The 20633-nt window shown below is 57.7% G+C and overlaps 3 protein-coding genes across 4 annotated transcripts in view; 1 reads left to right on the top strand and 2 right to left on the bottom strand.

Moving 5' to 3' along the window:
• Positions 1 to 637: 637 nt before the first annotated feature.
• Positions 638 to 11417, bottom strand: ZNF76 (zinc finger protein 76). Of its 2 annotated transcripts, XM_086476387.1 has the most exons (15): positions 11354 to 11417; positions 9939 to 10130; positions 8511 to 8591; positions 7282 to 7359; positions 6960 to 7162; positions 6076 to 6156; positions 5578 to 5694; positions 5281 to 5356; positions 4805 to 4930; positions 4272 to 4451; positions 3005 to 3238; positions 2459 to 2595; positions 1529 to 1681; positions 1306 to 1419; positions 638 to 921 (listed from the first exon to the last, which is right to left on the bottom strand). In XM_086476387.1, exons 2-15 carry the CDS (start codon positions 10009 to 10011, stop codon positions 817 to 819), a joined length of 1758 nt encoding a protein of 585 aa, XP_086332513.1. In that variant the 5' UTR covers positions 10012 to 10130; positions 11354 to 11417; the 3' UTR covers positions 638 to 816. The 2 variants fall into 2 exon arrangements, with proteins under 2 accessions (XP_086332513.1, XP_086332514.1); XM_086476388.1 differs by lacking the exon at positions 11354 to 11417 and having other exon boundaries at positions 9939 to 10935.
• A 729-nt stretch (positions 11418 to 12146) lies between these two features.
• On the top strand, positions 12147 to 15686 carry RPL10A (ribosomal protein L10a). The gene is made up of 6 exons (XM_086476475.1): positions 12147 to 12185; positions 12348 to 12422; positions 12538 to 12618; positions 12960 to 13108; positions 14064 to 14236; positions 15484 to 15686. The coding sequence occupies exons 1-6, from the start codon at positions 12181 to 12183 to the stop codon at positions 15652 to 15654; spliced, it is 654 nt and encodes a 217-aa protein (XP_086332601.1). The 5' UTR covers positions 12147 to 12180; the 3' UTR covers positions 15655 to 15686.
• A 4150-nt stretch (positions 15687 to 19836) lies between these two features.
• Positions 19837 to 20633, bottom strand: part of SCUBE3 (signal peptide, CUB domain and EGF like domain containing 3) — a 34715-nt gene continuing 33918 nt past the window's right edge. The window contains exons 21-23 of the mRNA XM_086476419.1: positions 20440 to 20592; positions 20170 to 20249; positions 19837 to 19986 (exon numbers count right to left, since the gene is read on the bottom strand). Coding sequence (XP_086332545.1) covers positions 19837 to 19986; positions 20170 to 20249; positions 20440 to 20592 — 383 coding nt within the window. The remainder of the gene's footprint in view (positions 19987 to 20169; positions 20250 to 20439; positions 20593 to 20633) is intronic.

The following is a 20633-nucleotide window of genomic DNA, read 5'->3' as shown; positions in this document are numbered from 1 at the left end:
GACAAGCGCTGATTGGTTTCAGGGCAGGGTGAGCTTTGCTCTGCTCCACAGCGCTGGATCTGCCAAGGAAGTTTGGTCGAGAGCCGAGCGTGATAAGGAGGTGGGGGAATTGCTGTCGGAGCCAGCTTGGGCACTCGCTCCAGCGTCAGGTACTGGTCACCACTCTGGACACCGAGCCCAGGGCAGCCTGGGCTTGCTTTGATGGGGCTTTATTGCTTCTGTGCACACGCTGCCCACTTGTCGCTTCGCTGGAGCGCTGGGTGGGAAAGGGGAGCTGTTGGACCATTCCTAGAGGGAGAGGGCAGGAAGTGCCTCTCCAAAAAAATTTCGCACTCCCAGAGACTGCTGGAGTCTCTGCGGCTCCACTTCTACTGCAGAAGACTGCCAGGTCTTGGAAATCTCAGCCGTGGAGAAATAAATACTGGAAGAGACAATCTGCCACCTCCTCCGGACAGAGGGAGTCAGTGCCTAAGGCAAGGAGCAGGGAAGTTGCTGCTCAGAGCCCAGGAAAACAGCAGAGCCTCCAGCAGAAGGCAGCGGCCAAGTATCTTCTGACAGCCCCCCCTTGGAGAGAAGAGCCCCCCCTTGGCGAGAAGGGCCCCCCCTTGGCGAGAAGGGCCCCCCGAGGGTCACTCTGCAGCAGCAGCTCCCACTGCCTGGGCGGGCACACGCCAGCTGCTGGTCCAGGACCCCTTCCCTCGCTCTGTCCCGCAGCTCTTCCGCCTGCCAGCCGGGCTGCCTCCTGCAGCTCCCGATGCCCCTGGGGAGAAGAGGCCGGGGGTGCCGCTCCCCCTGCCCAGGGGGCTCTGCAGGGTCTCAGCACCCACTCTCATGCACGGCTGCCTCGAGCGTTACGGGTTCGTGCTGGATTGCTGCTGCGGCCATGCTGATGGCTTCCTCCAGGCTCTGCTGCTCTTCCAGCTAGCGGAGGAAAGAGAGGGAGAGAGAGAGAACCCTGGCCTCCCAAAGGGTTCCCAAAGGGTTCCCAAAGGGTGGGCTCAGGAGCCGTGGGCTCGCTCAGGGCAGCCCCCAGCAGGACCGAGGTACAGGGATTGGCGGTGGGCGACGCAGGTAGGAAGCAGAGGGGCAAAGCAGAGACACAGCTACGATGGGGAAAGGCTGTTGGCAACGGAGCGTTCTGCAATCCAAGGAGCACGTCCCTGCTCTCCTCTACGCACAGGGCATCCGGGAATCAAGGAGCAAGCACCCCAGGCAAGGGGCGAGGCAGCAGAGCACGAGGGCAAGCGCTGAAGCCAGCGGGTGGCCGGGGGAACGGAGGGGCGGGCGGCAGGAGCTGCGTGGTACCTGCACTGCGGCGTGGGTGCCGCTGGCAGCAGGCAGCAATGCCACCTGCTGAGGCCGGAGGGACGCGATGGCCGATGCTTCGGATGCGACTGCCCCAGCAGGGACTACGGTAACCTGGGAAAAGTTCAGAGAGAAAACCACTGTGTTTTAAGAGAAAATGCAGTTCCCTTCTCCCAGGTTGTTTTTCCGCAGGGAAAAGGGAAGGTCCCAGTTTTGTCCGTACCGGCTGTGTCTCGGCGCCATCAGCGCTGGCCGCGGTCACGGGGTGGGTGCCATCCCCCGCCAGCTCGTCCTCGGGCACGGCCAGGGCACCGCTCTGCGTCACCACGCTGATGGCACTGCCCAGGGCCTGCAGGTCTTCCTGGGACAAACTGACCTGGGCGGGACAACAGCGGGTGCTCTCAGCCGGGACGGCTTCTCAGGAAGCCTCACGCAACTCCCGAGTTCAGCAACGCGACGCTCTCGCTAAGGATGAAACATTCTCTCCTCCTCTGCGTGCAAGACCTGGGGCACAGGGAACGCCGAGGACTTTGCCCGGGGTCGTGGGCAGAATCGATGGAGAACTCCCAGCCCTCAGGTCTCCAGCCCTCCCCCTTCTACCACACCTCCCCTTCCCATTGAGCGCCTCCTCTCCAGGCTTTGAAGGGACAGCTCGTGCACGGCTGCAGCAGGGAGCATCTCGGACCAAGAGGAAACGAGCGTCACTCGTGGCAGCTGTTTCCTCTGCCCCGTCCCACAGAGGGGGTTTTTCCCAGTCAGCAGGCAGGCAGCCGGGGGAGGGGAGGACAAGAGAAGCCCTGCCGTACACAAACGACGACAAAACAATCTCCTAACGCAGCCTGTGCCAGCAGAGACTGGGAGCTGCCCCTCGCAGCTGCCCGGGAGGCGAGGGCTGCCAGGCGCTGCACACCCGCCCGGGCAAACCCCTGCCCTCAGGACCAGAGGCCTGCGGTTCTCCCTTCCCATCAAGGCTGCAGCAGCGGGGTAAGGCTGTAAGCAGGGAGGCCTCAGGACAGACCGAGCCCATGAAACCCCCAGGGTCTGTTTTACGCTGAAAAAAAGCCTTGAAGAGAACACCAAGGCTGGGTAGAGGCAGAATCTCACACCGATTAACTGCTGTCCCCCACGTGCTGGAGGCTGTTTGTGTCCGTACCTGCTCTGTCCCACCCTGAGAGATAAGTGAGACCTGCGTAGGCATACCATCTTCATCTTCCTCTTCATCTTCCTCCAGCTCTGACAGGAAAGCAATACGCTGGCTCTTCAGGGGGGAGCCTCTGTCAGCAGCAGCAGCTGAGTCAGGGAAGGGGAAGAGCAGCGGAGTCAGGGAAGCGCTAATCGGAGCGTGAAAGCACACGCCTGACCCCGGGACCTGCCTGTTGCCTGAAGGGCCAGTAAAGAGCACAGGATCATGGTGACAACAGCCCGGTGCTGGCCTGGGAAGAAGGGTCTTTACCTCTCCCTGTACTACAGGACGGGCGGGAGTCCGTTCCCAACCCGTGACATACAGCAAGGACCACGGGGAGCCCCTCTTCCCTGGTCTGTGACACAGATCTGGGTCTGGTGGGGGAGGCAGGAGGCCACAGCACAGGCCTGGGTCTGAGAGAGGGGAGCGGCTGCAGATCCTTGCTGTCCCCTCCGTCCCCTTTGCCACACGGCCTGACCTGAGCCTGCTGCAGGCGCTGGGGCCGTGGCTGCTCACCCTCCAGCTGCTGCTGTTCGTAGAGAGCCTCTTCGCTCTCCTCCGTGGCCTCCAGCTCGCCGTGGCTGCTGCGCTTGTGCATGGCCAGGGTGGAGGTCTGGCGGTAGGTCTTCCCACAGCTATTGCAGGTGTAGGGTTTGCAGTGCGTGTGGACCACGTGGTGCTTGTAGAGGCTGGAGTACTCCGTGAAGCGCTTGCCACAGCCCGGCACGGTGCACATGTACGGCTTCTCTCCTAGGGCAGAGGCCACAGAGCAGAGCTTAACCCACTGTCCTGGGTGACAGTGTAAAATGTGCCAAAAGGAAAACAAAAGTATTCTGTCACCATCTTGAGGAGCTGTTGAGACCAGGTGGGGCGGTGCTCCCTGCCTCCCCCCTCTGGACTATCTCCTGTCGATGGGCACAACAAGGCCTTATCGCCTGACCCATCGATAACTCGCTCCTGGGCTATCTCCTGTTCATGGCCCATCAAGGAACTGCCTCACGACTCCCCATCCCATGGTGAGATGCTCCGCCCGGGGGCAAGGAGCCAAGCAGTCCATGCCAAATAAAAACGGAGATCTCCAACACCCGAGCAGCCTTCTTCCACTGGATTCCCAGAGGAGCTTTTCCCCCCACTGGAGTTCCAGAGGACAAGAGCTACCAACCTACCACTGGACCTTCGGAGGAAGACCAGACCCTTTTACCTGATCGCTGCTTCCACAGAACTACACCCATCGCTTCAGGAGGACGGCAGCCAGCATCTTATCGGACTGCTACTGCCCCCCTAACAGGGGGTCAGGTTGTATTCCTGACTCTGTCCGTGTAAACCAGGGGGTTTGTTTTTCCCTGCCTTGTGTTACATATATATATATATATATATTAGTAAAGAACTGTTATTCCTATTCCCCATATCTTTGCCTGAAGGCCCGTTAATTTCAAATTATAATAATTTGGAGGGAAGGGGGTTGCACTTTCCATTTCAAGGGAGGCTCCTGCCTTCCTCCCCAGACACCTGTCTTTCAAACCAAGACACCCACTCACCCCCCCCCGCCTCATGCTCTGGGGAGGGATTCCCCATCGAGAGGGAAGAGCTGGAGACAAACCAGTGCAACAATAATCAGCCCAATAAAGCAATTCCGATTTCCTTTAACTCCCTGGCTACCCCCAGATCCACCCCCGCCATGCCTGGCCTGGAAATGACCCTTTCAGTCCCACAGATTTCCCTGCTGCCCCACGCTGTCAGCGCAGGCAGGAGCTGTCTGCGTTTCACCTTCTCCTTCTCTCACCTGTGTGGATTCTCATGTGGTTCTTGTAATTGGTGGCGCTGGTGAAGCCTCTCCCGCAGCCGGGCTCCGGGCACATGTACGGCCGCTCGCCCGTGTGCGTTCGGATGTGAACCTTGCGGATGTTGGACGTGGTGAAAGAGCGGCCACAGCCCACGAAGGGGCACTTGAAGGGACGCTCACCTGCGTGGGGAGGAAAGGGGATGACAATCCTGCTGCAGCACGGCTACTTGGAATGCCCTGGACACCCGTACCCCTTCGCTCCTCCACAATATTCCAAGAATGAGACCCCAGATCACACCCACCTGCTGGCACGTTTCCTCCAGCGACGCTGACATTCCTGCCCCTTTTGCTCTGCTCTTTGTAACAGTCTCGAGAATCCCTTGTGCTACTTCAACCACCCACCTACTTCTGCCTGAAGACAGCTTCAGTTCTGCCTTGCTTCACCAGAACGCAAAAATGTCCTGGACAAAGGCTGAAGCAGCACTTTATCTTGAGGACCCTTTCAATGGGCAGCTCAGTTCTGTGCTGCTCACCTGTGTGCGTCCGGATGTGTTTCTGGAGATCTCCGGAGGTTTTGAAGGCTTTGCTACACACATCTTCTGGACACTTGTATGGTTTCTCACCAGTATGTGTTCTCACATGGCTCTTCAGCCCATACCCTGCCCAGGAAAGCAACCACAATTCATTACAAGAAGGAAATACCACGGCAAGCTGCGTCCCACCTCGCAGATGGTGCATTTTCGAACGTCCGTCCTGTGTCTGCAAAGCCAAAGGGGAAGAAATATCCAAACAGCCTCACAACACCACTGACAACTCAGCTTCTTCCTGTAACTCCTTTAATCTGCCCATAATCAATGAAGTCCCAGGCAGTCCCCCATGCTGCAGTTCCTTCTCAGAAGGCTTTAAAAGCTCTGCTCATTGGGCTCTGCTGGAAAAAAGCCAGGGCTGATACTCAAGAGTTGTTTGGACTGGACAGAAAACAAAATTTGCTCAAAAGAGAAGTTGTTACCTGTAGCAAACGCTTTCCCACAGCTTGGGAAGTTGCACGTATACGGTCGGTCACCTGTGTGAGCACGTTCGTGTACCTGGAAAAGAAAGAACAGGTCCCTAAAATGAGGTCCAAGGAGGAAGGAAAACAGCGTGGAGAAACCCGGCTGGTGGGGAGACTCTGAAGTTCTCTGTTGGGTTTCACCTTGGCCAAGGAACACGCCTGGATCTCTCGGGGAGCCAAGCACACAACTCGGCCTTTTCTATAGCTGCGGCACGGGGCTACGTGTGGCCTGCACGCCGCGTGGGACCTCTTTACCTTTAGATGGTGGGCGGTGGTGTAGAGGCGGCCACAGCCTTGGTGCCCACAACGGAAAGCTCTGCTGCTGACCGCCTGCCCCTGCTCCTCGCTGGGCACTTCCTCCTCCTGCAAATCCTGCCGAGAGACAAATGGAAGTGAATTCAGCACAGCAGGCTCGGCAAAGCCCGCACAAACCGTCTCCCTCCTCGCCATACACACGCCCTCCGTCAGTTATCCTCACAAAAACGTGTTCCTACAAACCCAACTTGTGCACACGGGGTAAAACCCCGGTGACAGGGCAGAGCTCTAGGAACCAGCATTTCCCGTTCCCACCTCCCAGGGTGTTCTCAGACACCTCTTTGGGCTTCACTGAGCTCACCTGTAAACTCACAGCTAATCTATTTGCTAACCTTGCAGAGAAGCCACAAAGATTTTTTTAATTACGAGGTGGCAAAGCGCTCTGCATCCACCGGAGTTCAGCCTAGTTTCAGAAATGCGCCACTGAAAAATTCAGACCTGGGAAGGGACGTCGCTGGAGTCATCGCTCTTCGTACGGCAGGTGTCCGTCACTCCCTCCTCCTCCTCCTCTTCAGACACCTGCAGGTAAAGAAGCACGGGCACTGTTCACGCCTCCCTGAACAGCGTGGAACAGGTGAACCACCCCAGCAGGAAAGCATTCCCATCTACAGTGCCAGCACAACCTTCTCTGGAGAGCTAGGGGAGGCTGGTCCTACCACAGCAGGAAGGTCTCCATGGACAAATCTGAACGCTGCCCAGGTGAGCGCTGTACCAGCACGCTCCTGGGAGCCCCTTCTCACACAGCACCACGGAGACGGGAGAAAACGGCAGCACCAGGCCGTTGAGATGGAGTGCTGCAGCGACAGCCCGTCAGGAGGTGAAGGTGTTTGGGGTTTTGAGGCCTTTGTCAACACGGGGAACAGCGGCCATAACTTAGTGACTCCTGACATCAAAAGGCTAGTCCTGATCTGCTGCCTCAATCTGTGGGAGAGAGCATCGTACCCAGGTGGCATTCTGAGAAACCCAGGCAAACAGGAAGAACACACCTACATGGATGGGCATTTACAGCAAGGAACAAAAAGTCCAAGCTCTCTGCTCTCCCCAAATCTGTGCCTGCAGCAGGCCCAGCACTGTAGGAACGAGCTAGAGGGTCCAGCAGGAAACTGCCCCGTTCTAGGTCTTTGACTGTCAGCCACCTGCCAGTGGTGGCACTCGCACTGCAGCCCTGTCCAGCTTCTCTTCTCAAAGCTGGCACTGCTGAAAAATAAATGTACAGCCGTACTAATGAAGGGAGGACGCTCAAACCTCGGGCCAAACATGGACTGTTAACACCAGCCCCTCCGTGCTGCTGGCAGACCTCGAAAGCAGCGCTGCGCCCTCACCTTGCCGCCGTACTGCTGTAACGCATTCCTGGTCTCCACATCAAAGGCATCACCTTCCTCCTCCCCAGCCAGCTCCTCCAGCCCAGTTCCTGCCGGCACTTCCAGGATGGTGCTGCCAGGTGGCACGACGACAGGACGATGTATGTAGGCAGTGGAACCATCCTCCAGCTGGACGGCCTCGAAGGTGCTGGAGTCATAACTTTCTGCAAGAGGAAAGGAATAAAATCAAAGGTAAAAGAGCTGCAGAGCGTGAGGCACTCCATCTCCCTGGGCTACAAGGGCAGCTCCAGCTGCCCAGGGAAGAACAGGGAAGACTCCTTACCTTTAGCTGTGCTGTGGATGTAGGCCGTACTGCCATCTTCCAACACCACTGGCTGACCGTCTTCAAAAGTCACAGACTCTAAAAGAAAAGGCAAAAAAAAAAAAATCCACACACCTTACTGGAAGGCTCAGATGGGATGGAGGGGATACCACGTCCGATCCTGAACCCTACAGTGTTCCCACCCTCAGAAGAGGAGACAGCAGGGCTGCCTGCTTGCACTGAAAGTCAACCACAACTGTAGGTTTTAAGACACCGTTTGAGCCCTTCTGACATGAATTATGAGGTTTTTAAGGCTTCGTGCATAGCTTCACCACACTCCTTCAGCTTATTGGGGTGATGCAGTACCTCATGAATTCCAAAATGACAGATTATGTCTCAGACAAGGACAGCTCTGCCACAGGGGCGTGTAAAGGAGAACACAAACATCCCATGGCAGGGGGAGCAGGGGCGAGAAGGAAAACCCCCTCTCACTGTGGAGGCAGGGAAGAGGATGCAGCGAGGAAGGGGGCACAGCCAAGCACACAAAGTGAGTTTCAAGCCACCTTTTAAGAACAGAAAAGGGAGGTGACATACAGGGAGCTTGGGAGGGTGAAGGAAGAACTGCCCAAAGCAACAGAGCTCTTTCTACTTGCCCTTTTACATCTTATCATGGTCAGGGAGGATCCCTCTGTGCCACTCCGGTGCCTGCCACATGAAATGAATTCCCATCATCTCTCAGACTGTCACCTCATTTCGGAGGTGACCTTGGCTGACGGCTCAATGAACAAGGTGGCATTGCTTCCAACAATCCCCCCTCCCAAACACTTATTCCAGAAGTAAATATACTATCTCACACTTCAGAGGAAAATCCTGTCCAACTGCTCCCACGTAAAACAAACTTTGTTTGGGCTCTAATTGGCACAAACACAGCACACGGCTTACTGGCCTTGCTTGTAGACCTGCGAGACAACTGTGAGAACGCCCGCAGGTGAAACCGCGCTTTACCATTTGCTTACACCACCAACAAATTTGCCTTCTGGTCAGATTGCTGAAAACTCTGCAGGAAATCACACGTTCTCCGTCCTTGCTCATTCCACCTCAAAACCATGGGCAGGAAAAACAACACCCTGCACCTACGTGAACTTCTTAAAGCCACAGCCAATAGAGGAGCCCGACTGCTGGAACACAACAACTGCAGTGACATCTACATCGTCCTTCTAAAAACAAAGAGGTGCATTTATGGTCCTCACCTTTCTGAATCGTCACCTGATGGATATAAGCTGTGGTCCCATCTTCAAGTTCAATGACTTGCCCTTCAATCAGCTTTTCACCTGAAATGGTTAAAAACCCGCCATCAGCACTGCCTGCAGAGTCCAGTTCTTCTGGTCCCACGAGCTGCCCCCTTTGCCGCATCTCTGCAAGGAAACCAGTCCCACAGAAGGCAGCAAAACTGTCGCTCATAAGCTGTTATTTATCAAGCTTTCCCCTGAATAGAGACACTATAGAGACACTTCCCAGAAGTGCTGGAGCCTCCCTTTTCCTAGACAGGAGGACACAGGACAAAGAACCTCAGTCATCACTTGTTTACAAGCTGCCCTTCACAGCCCTGTAAGCCAAGAAGGAGAAAGAATGGTGTGTGCTAAGCGTTTTGGATCTAAAGTAGAAAGCAATTACACTTGTGCTGGAGAAAAATTCAACTGGGAGCTTTTAACAGCATCAGCAGGGGCCTGAAGGTTTATGTTTTTGTCCTTTGGTGGAGGATCAAGTCTTGGAAAGAAATTACAGGACCTAAAAGGGACCTAAAGTGTTACTACCCTTGATGGGTTGTGAAGACAGGACTCTTAAAATAACATAACTCTGAGCGACCCTATAATAATGTCGTAGCTACTGAATTATTTGGATGCAGAGAGGACATTGCTCTGCCCCACCTGAACAGGAGGAATCCAGGTTGCTTCCACCTGGTGCACAACTGTTGGAAGGGGGGAGGGGGTGTCATAAAACTGAGTGGTTTTCAAGATGGTCCAACTCCACCCACGTAATAAACTCGCAGCGAGTTCACCCAGAAAAGAAAGCAAGACAGCAGTCCCAGGACCTGAAGCCTCGCAGCTTCACCGTCCTGTTCCACAGGCTGGGAAACAGCGTGTTCCTCTTCTCAGGAACAGCGGGTGGTGAAGGAAGGGACACCTCCCAAACACCAAAACAAGGGCAGGCGTTGCATTTGGCAGCAATATCGCTCCAGTTAACCCACACCAAGCTCAGCACCCCTTTGAGTGAGAGAAGCAGTACTGTGAACCAAATTCTATGCATCTCCGTGAAGTAAAACATCCTGCTTAGCTTCGGGGGAAGTTTTGGTTGAAGAGAGTCCTGCAGGCCATAGCGTGAACTCCCATTTCCCCGGTTACCCTGGAGAGAAGAGGGCTCACTCCAGACTGAACAGAACCTTTATTTCCTACAGCGACAGCTCTCCCATCTCCAAAGCCTTATTTCCAAACCAGAGGCATGTTTTATTTCTGCTGGGTCACTCTTCTGTGCAAACCTAGCAGGCAGCTGCCAGCCTCCTGTACCGAGCGGCCGTACAAGATGTCTGTCAGTTCACGTGCCGTGAGGGCGCTTCTGAGAAGTCTGACTTTAACTTCACCGAGAGACTTTCAGACTTGGCAGCCCAAAGGAGCCGTTACCTCTGACAGCCTGCTGGATGTAGGCTGTCGTCCCGTCACTAAGGGTCACTGCTTGCAGGCCCAAGCTCTCCATCCTGCCCCGATGGCTGGTCCTCAGACATGAATTTCGCTTTCCTCAGCGTGCTCGCAGAGAGCACTGCGACCCAGAGCAAGAGGTTTGTGGAACACAGAGCTGTCTTCTTTGTTGAAAGCCTTAAATAAAAAGCACAATTCAAGTTTCATTTTCTCCCAACACATGTACACTCACTTTCACACGTTAAGAAAGGCAGGAAGGGCAAACTATTTTGGAGACTGTAAGGGATTAAACTGGACAAAAGATGCGCCCTTCCCATACCAATGGCAGGCAGGGCTAACAGTCTGTTCCACAGACAACTACAAGATAAAGCTTATCAAGTCAAAGAACTGACAGACTCTTTTTAGAGGCAGTGTAAATGCCACATTCAAGCCCTTCCCATCCTCCAAATGATCTGCAGGAAAGGTTTCTAATTACTTTAAAGTCTGAAATTGTCCTGTACAGCAAGAAACCGGGGCAGGACGATGAGCTTTGTCCCTGGAAGCATCCTCATTCTCTCCTCCCTTTCTTGTCTAATTCCCAGCCTAACAGAATTTCTGGTTTAAGCACATGAGGTCAAAACACCCACACCCCCTACAAGAACATTTTGCTAAAGAGGCACTCTGCTGATACATTATCTTTCAAAGCAGCTGCAGGGGGTTCTTCATGAGTAATCTCTGAGATAGCCTAATAGTTTATCATTTTGATTTCCAGGAACAAGTCTGACCGCTCGCTCTGTCACCACAGCACCCGGGAGGGCAGCCAGGCTCTGTGCCACACGCTTCGTGCCCTCCAGCCCAAGTGCTCCCCACACCCAACAGACAGCTCCTCTCCAGCTGCACCAAATTCAGCCTCCTTTTAGGGCTGACACCTCCCGAGAGGCACTGCAGCTCGTTTCCCAGCGAAGGCTCCATCCCAGCGGGGTCGCTGGGGCATCGAGGCTCCTTGGAGCTGCTCTGGCTGCCATGCAAACTGCTGTCAGCGCTGCTGGAGAGGCCGCGACCCCCTGGAAGGGGATGGAGCAGGCGCTGCCTGAGGAAAGACAGGTGTAGGCTGCGGTGCGAAGCCACCCAGGGCAGGGCAGGGGACGTGCCTCCCGCGTCAAGGCGCGCTGAGGACAGGGTAGGGCCGGGCAACGCCAGGCCTGGCGCCCTGAGGGGCAGGACGGGGCCCGGCGCCATGGCGAGCCCTGAGGGGGGGAGCAGACCCAGATGCCCTGGGGGTGGCGGGGAGGCATGGCGGGCCCCCGGCCCCTGTTGGACAGGGGGGGTGGCGGCAGGACCTCGCCGGGGCCCGGCTGCCCCTCGACCGCCATCTCCGCCCCGCTCCCCTCGGGCCTCCCCCGCCCTCCACTGGCACCGACCTGAGGAAACCCGACGGGGCCCAGTCCGCCGCCTGACCGCCATGCACCGGGGCTCGACCCCTCTTCGCCCCGCCCCGCAACCCGCATAGAGACAGGGCTCACCGCGGCTCCTCAGTCGTCCGGCGCCCGACATTCAGGTTCCGGGGCATCGCGGCCCCGCCCCCTCGGAACGGGGCTAGCAGGGCTGGTTTGGGGAGAGCGAGCCGCTGGGCTGTCAACGCGCATAAGCACAGCGCGGCAGCGCATGCGCCCTGCCAACACTGAAGCCGTAAGGCACAGCTTGCCCTTCGGCAGCGCAGGCCTGCAGTGGGTACCTCCCCGCGTAAACTCAATATGGCGGCTTTATAGCACCGAAGCCCAAGAGGGGGCACCTGTCCCAGCAGCAAGGCGTTGCGCCCCGGGAGCTCCTCATGTAGGGGCTGCGTCCCGTCTCCTTCCCGGCGGCTGCTGAGGGGAGGCCGGGGCTCCTGGGGTGCGCAGCGAAGCGATGGAGGAGCTCCTGGCCTGCTAGACCGAGACAGGAAGCAGAGACACCACAGCCGTTCGTTTAACGAGGGAGGAGGGACGGAGAACCGCCCGCCGAGGGCAGCCGGGGAAGCCGGTACGGCCCCTCCACCGGCACGCTCCGCCGCTCCCAACATGGCGGCCACGGTGCCACCCCACACGGTGCCACCCTACTCCGCGCCACTCACAAGATGGCGGCCACCGTGCCACCACCCCCACCCCCCCCCGCGCCACTCCCCAAATGGCCGAGTCTCGCGAGATCCGCCCCTATTTCTACCGGTCACGGGCCTGTCCCGCCCTTTCGGTCCCGACCCGCCGCCGCCATGAGGTGGGTGCCGGTCCCCTCCGCGCCATCCGCCGCCATCCGTGGCCGCGGGTCCGCCGGGGTGGCCGGGATGGGCTCGGAGGCCTTGTCCCCCCGCCTCTCCGCGGCCCGCAGGGGGCCCGGGCGGGGTCAGCCCTGAGCCCGCGTTGTCTTTCCCCCCCGCAGCAGCAAGGTCTCCCGCGACACCCTGTACGAGGCGGTGAAGGAGGTGCTGCAGGGCAGCAAGACCAAGAAGCGCAAGTAAGAGCCTGGCGCCATGACAGGACCGGGCCCATCCCAGGCCCCGGCGCTTGGCCGGGGGGGGCAGGTCTCGCTCTGCGCCTGGGCCCTCACCGCTTTCCTCTCCCTCCCCCAGGTTTGTGGAGACGGTGGAGCTGCAGATCAGCCTGAAGAACTACGACCCGCAGAAAGACAAGCGGTTCTCCGGCACCGTCAGGTTCGGAATGCCCTTGCTCCCACCCAGCCTTCGGCCTGCGCCCTCCACCCAGAGCCGCCGGGCCCTGCCCGCAGCAGGAGGACGCGGAGCTGAACCGCTCGGGGAGTTCAGACCGCCCCAGCTAAGCGGGTGTGGCTGGACGGACCCTTACCCTGGGTCTTAAAACATGAGGGGAGGTGTGGGAGGCCCCTGTGCTGTCCCCACCGACCTGCTGGAGAAGGCAGGTTAGAAGCCGTGGAGGAAGATTCCCAGGCGCTGTGGTAAGGGATCTCCGGGATGGCTCCCACAGCAGCGTGTGTGGCACCGGCGGTTCGTGGTAACTGGGATCTTCTCTTCCCCAGGCTGAAGTCAACTCCACGGCCCAAGTTCTCGGTCTGCCTGCTGGGGGACCAGCAGCACTGCGATGAGGCCAAAGCGGTTGACATCCCTCACATGGACATAGAGGCTCTGAAGAAGCTCAACAAAAACAAGAAGCTGGTGAAGAAGCTGGGTGAGTGGTGGTGTGCGGCGGGCTCGGCCTACCCTGGCTGACTTGGGAGGGCTGGGTAAGCAGGACAGTTTTCCCTCTGCTTAGATTTCCGTGTCATGGTTAGCTGCAGGGAGTAGGAAGCTGACCAGAGTCAGCCTGATGTGCAGAAAACTGTCTAGAAACTACCCAGAAGAGCAAACAACCTGTTAGGAGTGCAGCGGGGCTGACAGGTTGGGCCTCCAGGAGCAAGGCTGAGCACTCTTCTCCTCTGAAGGAAGGGATAGAGGAAAATTGTTCCTGTCTTCCCAAAAGTTTCACCCTTAGCTGGTGTTCCTCACTTTACCGGGCAGGGAGTTGGGGTGCAGCAAAAGCTGAGGAAAGCTGGAGGCAAAAGGTTGCTTTAGTCTTGCTAAATGAATAGAAGCAAATTTCATTGTTTTCACTTGGTGAGAGAGAAAATCCCTCCCTGCAAAGTCAAAAATACGAGAGAGAAAATCCTCGCCTCTCTGCAAAGTCAAAAGTCGTTTTGTTTCCCATCTCGGGCAGACGAGAAAAACTCCCTGCTCAATCCCTAATTAGCCATGGAACCATGGGCAGTTAGGAAGTGACACGGCGGTTGGCTGAGCCTCTCCCAGGTGTGTGATCCATCCATCCATCGGTCCGTCTGTGCGCAGGCTGTGGTGGGAGGCCCTTGGTGGAGCTCGGGAGTTCAGTGTCAGTCTCCTGTGGCTCAACAAATGCCAGTTTGTTCAGGGGCGTGAGCTGGCAGGGAGCTCACAGTCCTTGTCTGTTGTGACAGGACTGATTCCTAGTGCAGAATTAGTAAAACCAGCCTCGGTTCAGCAAGTCGGGACTCCAGGAATATGGAGACGTGCGTTGAGGGAAGCGGAGCAGCGCGGTCGCAGCTGAGCTGGTGGTTTCAGGCTCGGTGTAGGAGCTGAGTCCGTCCTTGCCGACCTTGGTTCTCTCCTCCCAGCTAAGAAGTACGATGCCTTCCTGGCTTCCGAGTCCTTGATCAAGCAGATTCCTCGAATCCTGGGTCCGGGTCTGAACAAAGCCGGCAAATTCCCTTCTCTCCTCACTCACAACGAGAACCTGGTGGCCAAGGTTGACGAGGTCAAATCGACCATCAAATTTCAGATGAAGAAGGTAAAGCGGGGGCTTTTCCTCTCTGTGCCCGAGGGTTGTCTGGGATCGGGAGGGTCGCTTGTGTGTGGCTGCGCTCTCCGGTCTGGGCTGTAGGTGTCCCTCGAGCATCTTCCTAAAAGGGGCTGGTGACAAATCTGCAGCCCAGGGAGGCGCAGCCGGAGCGTTGGGCTGGAAAGGAGGAGTCACTGATTGAAAGAGCAAACGCTGAGGAGATGATCTTGATGTTTCAGTCGTAATTAACGCTGCTTGCAGTAAGTGGGTGACACTGGCAGGGCGGGGCCAGGCTGCCCCCGGGGGTCCCTGCACGCAGCGATGCTTTGCCAGGGGCGAGTTTGGGACTTGGCTCTGCAGGGGGGCTCGGGGGCAGCTCTGTGGGCGTCCGCTCTCGCTGGCGAGGCGAGCGCCTCAACCCCACATAACCCTGTGCAGGGATTTTGATCTCGTGTCGGCAGTTCGGGTGTGACTCGGGGGGCGGGGTTCCTCAGAATTCACGGCTCTGCTGGCTGGGGCGCTGCCTCGGGCCACAGCCAGTCTGGGTCTGGGGGCGCAGCGACTGGGAGGACGCAGCAAACGGGAGAGTTTGCGAGTGCTGGAGTGTTTTCAGTGACTGAGCTGACGATGCCCTGACGCTCGGCCCGCCGGCTCGCTCGTAAATCCTTTTGTCTCCAGCCTGGAAGCTCCCTCGGCGAGGCTGGCAGGGGGAGGCTTGGCCTCCATGTGGTGTGCAGGGAAAAAAAAAGGGCTGGGGGCTGTTGCCCCAGTTAAAAAGTGAAGCTGGCGCCGTGCTTGGCGGCGAAGTTTGGAGCTGAGGGGCCCTGTGCTGCGCCGGGTTAGCGGTTTGCAGGGCACGTGCCAGCGCTGCCCGGTGAGCGGGGTGACACCAGAGGTCTGCTCCAGCGCCGGCTCGGCACAGCTCCTTCCACGTCCTTCCCGGTTTCCCCAGCTCTGGGAGGCAGCGGTGCCTCCTCCGAGTCCCCTTTGCGCTCTGAGGAAGCGAGCTCTTGTTCGGAGATGACATCCAGATGCTGCCAGATGCGTTCAGGGGAGCCACGTGCCAAATAGAGCGAGCTCTGTGGGAACACCCGCGGATAAGCCGGAGAAACCGTGTCCAGCGGACAGATCATTTGGTAGCGCCATGAGTTTAGATCAGCACGGGGCTGTTCTGTCGGTCGCTTAGCTGTAATCTTTGATTTTCCCCCCAAAACCTCTTCCCTGCCCGAGTGACCCTGGTGTCCGTGTCCCCCCAGGTGCTCTGTCTGGCCGTGGCCGTTGGTCACGTGAAGATGACGGAGGACGAGCTCGTCTACAACATCCACCTGGCCATCAACTTCCTGGTGTCCTTGCTGAAGAAGAACTGGCAGAACGTGCGCGCTTTGTACATCAAGAGCACCATGGGGAAGCCCCAGCGCCTCTACTAACGGGGCGGCAATAAACTTGGAGGACACCCAGAGCTGCCTGTTTGGTTGTGTTCCTCCGGAATCCCGCGGGAAGGGGTTCGCCAAAGAGCTGCTCGCTTCTGGGTGGCGAGAAGGGTGGCGAGCGCCGTGTCGAGCTGGCGGTGGGTTCACACGGAATGTCGGGCCGTCGGGGATTTTGAGGGAAGGAGTCTGGTCGCCCCGTGTGCGGAGCAGGGCAGGGAGGGGGCCCAGCTCCTGTTGCATCCAGAGCAAGCAAAACTGAGGGGGGGGGGTTACCCCAGCTGAAGGGTGCAGGTGGACCTGCCCCGCAGTCCTGCTGTAGCCCCCACATCCCCCTTACCTGGTGCAGCCATCTTGCCCCATCCCAGCAGCCTCCTGGCTCCGGGGGAGTGGGAGGAACTGGCATTTATTGGTCTCTGCTGCCCCATAACAAACCAATGCTGGGGTCTGGGGTCCTGCCCAGCAGCAGCTCGTGAGGGTGTGATGGGTGTCTTCCAGCTGGCCCCAGTTACCCACTGGACCCAGGGGACGGGATCTGCTGGGATTGCTGGGAGGCGGTGGGAGCTGCAGCTCAGGGAGGGGGTCAGGGCCAAGGTAAAGAGTGTGTTTGCCCCCTCTGAGCCGGTCCCTCTCCAACTCCGTGTTTTGGGCTAAAAATGAGATACGTTGCATCTAATTAATGTATATAAATAAGTACATTGTGTAGGGACTGGGGAGCTCATGGAAGTGTGCGGGATTGAAGCTTCTGGGGAAAAAAACCCAAACCCTTAATGCCCTTGAAAAGAGCTTGTCTGAGCATCCGAGGGAACAAAACAATGAAACCAGCTTTGGATCCTGCTGTTCGAAACCTTTAAAATAAGCGTCAGAGCCAGTTTCTGAAAGATCAACACAACACCAAGAAATTCCATTTAATAATTAAAAAAAGACAATACAAAATGCAAACATTTCTTTTTACAAAGTTCAGATACATTTTTTTTTCTTTTAATCAAGTGCAAATAACTTCATGAACTACATCTTTCTCGTTACTTTAATCATTCTTGCTGGAGATGGTAAGTCATGGCCCGCTGCAAAAGGCAGATATAAATATTCCAACATGAAAAAAACCAAAAAAAAAACAACCCCAACAACCCTTATTTATGTTCACTGCATCGAAACATTCAATACATCCGAGGTGGCTGATGCAGTTTTCAGCCTTTCAAACCCTTTCTGAGTTGTGGGTGTGGGTGAAGGGAGGGGCTCAACTGCAGTGGGGTGGTGCTGGTGGCCCCTGTGGACTTTTTTGGGGATTAATTTTTGAGAGATTTGTTAAAGGGGAGGAGGAGGAGATGTTACCAGGTGTCTTTGGCCGTTACGGGAGGACATACTGCCCGCCTCACCCTTCCAAAACAGCTTGGGGGGGGTGGCACACGACTGGAGGTGGTCAGTGCAGTGACAACGGTGACGACCAGGACACCCCGAGGGTCTGGGAGCCCCGGTCCCAGCAGGGTCAGAGCGACACCAGCCCCGCTGCATCGCAAGGAATTCAACTGTGAGCCCGAGTGGCTGCCTCGCACCGGGGCCACCGCAGCAGGGTTAGTCGTTCCCGGGTTGTTTTTAGTTTTGCTGTTCTCTTTTTTTTCTTCTAAATATGAAAGACCTTTTCAACGGTCACTGCTCCGCTGCGACTGCCCCAGAGCAAGACGCACACACGCACACACACACACACACACACACACACACACGCACCCTCCAAATCCATACAACAGCTTTTGTGCATCAAAGCAGCTGCTTTCAGACACCAACCAAGTGACAAACAGCTCAGCCCGCAGATGTCGGGCTTCCACACGGGCTGGGAGCCGGGCGGCAGGAGGGGTAAATCCACAGCTGGGATGAATCAGGACAGACTTTTCCAACCGACGCATCTTGGGGACAAACCTCAGCCCCCCCCTCTGCCAGCGCTCTGCAGCCCCTAACAGAGCCCCGAAGAAGCTCTTGGGGCGCCGGAGCGGCACGGATTGAGGAGGGAAAACGGGTGAGCAGCTGCCTCCCGGGTTCGGCAAGGACTGACCCGGGGAGGGGGGGGACGTGCAGAGCGATAAATCATCGGTCGGTTAAGAGCAGGGCTCGCCCCAGATGTGGCCAAAGGGACAGCGAGAGGCAAACAGGGATGGGGACGGGAGGGGACCTGCCGCCAGGAAAGCTGTAGGCCGGTTGACCACAGTCCTGGCAGCTCCAGGTCTTTGAGAGGATGATGATGGGGATGAAGGCGCGGGGAGGTGACAGCCGAGAGCCGGTGGCAGGGCTGGAAAGGGAGCGCGGCTTGGATGGGGAGGAAGAGGGATGACCGGTGGCAGCGGTCACCTGTCCCTGGGGGTCCTGTCCGGCTGCGTGAAGATGCTGGGGGGGGGACAGACCCATCGGTGACACCCACCTGCCCATCACCCCCAACCCTGCCTGCCTGCGAAGCTGGGGGAAGGTGGGCGGTGGTGAACGGGGGGGGGGGGTGTGTTGCAGGATGGGGTCCCCCCCGGATCCACGCTCTGGGATGGGGGCTCTGAGGGGCTCCCGCAGCATCCCGGTGGGATGAGCACGCGCGGAGGGACGGAGCCAAAAATACCTGAAGGGCCCTTGGAAGCGCAAAGCTTCCCCAGAGGGGTGGGCTCTGCCTCTGGGGATCTCCGTACCTGGGGGAGAGACTTTGGGGGCTGAGCGGAGGGGAGCCGCCCAGCGTGCCCCCCCCCCAGGCCCTGCCCCGGGTCTCCCCTGGGTCTCGGCTCGTGCCCGAGCCCCTGCAGGGAAGTGAAAGAGTTCGTGACAGGCAGGTGATGGCAGAGTTTTTGCATCCTCCTCCCCACGGGGCTTGAACAACCCTCAAACCACGGAGCTTCAGCCCAAAAGCGCGCAGCCACCCCAGCCGCTCCATCTCCTCTACGGACGGACCAAGACGCCTGGAACCCTCTGCAAAAAACTCACCCCGTCACAGGCCGAGCAGGAGAGGCACCATCTCCCCCTCCCCGACCAGGGGCTTTTATCGGGGACAAATGCAGCAGAAAAGGTTGCAAGGCCTGAAAACGCCATCCCGCCGGTCAGCAGCAGCCCAGGGCTGGGTTTGCTTTGGGTGGGTGGGGTTTTTTTTTTTTTTGTGTGTGTTACAAACGCACATTCTCGTTTCTCAGGCAGGTATAAATATTGTCGTTTCTAGTAGAAAAAAAAAAAAAACAACAAACAAAACCAACAAAAAACAGCAAACAAACTTCCCTCTAAATAATATAAAGAAGACTCAAATGATTGCACTTAATACATATGAAAAAGGTAGAAAGGAGGATATCCTAGTGCACAAACATTTACTCCTGCTCTTCACAAAGCTTGCTTTTCCGAGTTACTCTTTGGCAGAGCTTGTAAGAAAGTCTGGTTTCTTGGCACAAGTGTCTGGAGTGGGGGGAAAAAAAAAAAAAAAAAAAAAAAAAAGAACCAAAACGAACCCGGCTGAAAGTCCTTCTCCTTTGCTCCCTGTTTTCTCCCGTGCAGCCAGACATTGTTCTCCGGGAACGTGGCTTGGCTGTGCTTTCCTCCCAGCGCCAGCGCGGCTCTCCGGCGGGACGGCCACTGGAGCCCCCACGGTTGCCGTCTCGCTGGCGTGCTTTGCCAATCTCTCCTTTAAATTTTCTTTCTAATCGAGTATGCTTCTTGAAACTTCTCTTCCCCCGATCTCTGCAAAGCGCTGCCGATCCCCCCGACCCGGGCGCTGCGGTAAATACGGCGTTACCTTCTCGCACTCCTCCGCAAAAGGGCTCGGCGGGGCTGCAGCCGGCGCCAGCCCCGTGGGCTGGAAGGACGATGAACCCCCCCGAAGTCCCGGGTTGTTGGTGAGAACGGGGACAGAGCTGGTGTAAAGGAAACCCAGCGAAGGACAGAGGACGGCGAAAGGACCAGAGCTTCGGTTTCCTAAAACGAAGAAGATGCTTCGGAAGAGAGGAGCGGCTTCGCCGGCGGCTGGATGAGACCGGAGCATCCCCCCACCCCCGGCTGGGGGTACGGCTCTGCGGGGAGCGGCGGAGAAACTGTAGGGGGACGTCTGCGGGGCGAGAGGTGGTGGTCCTGCCGGAGCCGAGCGGAGGAAGGAGAAAATCGGAAAGGAGAAGGAAGGGAGAAGAGGATTTCCTTGGCTGCGGGGCGGCCCGGGGGCGGCGGGGGTGCGGGGGGCTATTTGTAAGGCCGGAGGAAGCTGGAGACTTTGGAGCGGAGGAGCTTGATGAAGGAGCGGGGCAGCATCTCCTTGTGTTTCTCCGTGTACTTGAAGTAGTTCTGGGGGTGTGCCAGCACGTCAAAGAAAGCTTTGATGAGCTTCTTGTCCTGTGGGGAAGCCAAGCCGGAGCGGAGGGGTCACCGTCCCACCCCGTGCTGCCCCGTGGCGGCTCCGAACCGAAGCCCCGAGCACCGGGAGGGCACAGGGGCAGACCCGAAGGGAAGGATCCTCCCACGTGCCAGCATCCCCCAGAGGCCCGGGCAGCGAGGACCCGGTGGGGACACGCTCACCTTGAGGATCTCCTGGTGGTTTTCGGAGGCGTAGAGCCTGCCGTCCCGCACGATGTCCTCCACCAGCTGCTCGTAGTCCTCTGCAACGCCCAGCCAAGAAACATGGTCAGGGCACGAGCTGTCACTTGTCCCCAAACCTCTGGTCCCCATCCCTGAGTCCGCTCTCCCCAAATACAGGGGAGGTGTGAATTGGGGGTGACCCAGGTACCAAAACCGGGCAGGGGGGCACCGGCACGCTGGGACCGTGTTCCCCCCGCGCCCCGCGCTCACCGTCGTAGGTGACGTAGGGGATCTGGAAGCCCCGGGCGCTGTTGGCTTCACTGGTTTTGAAGTTGATCCACAGTTTCCGAGAGCGGGCGGTGAAGGCGATGGGCCTCTCGTAGGTCTGGCACGTCTCGTAGGTGGTGATGGAGGACGGGGAGGCTGCGGGGGGATCGGCGAGGGGCTGTGTGATGCTGGGTGCC

This window comes from Leptosomus discolor, chromosome 21 (genome assembly GCF_034619465.1).
Source record: "Leptosomus discolor isolate bLepDis1 chromosome 21, bLepDis1.hap2, whole genome shotgun sequence".
Lineage (NCBI taxonomy): Eukaryota > Metazoa > Chordata > Aves > Leptosomiformes > Leptosomidae > Leptosomus > Leptosomus discolor.
This window is presented reverse-complemented; position numbering and strand designations above follow the sequence as displayed.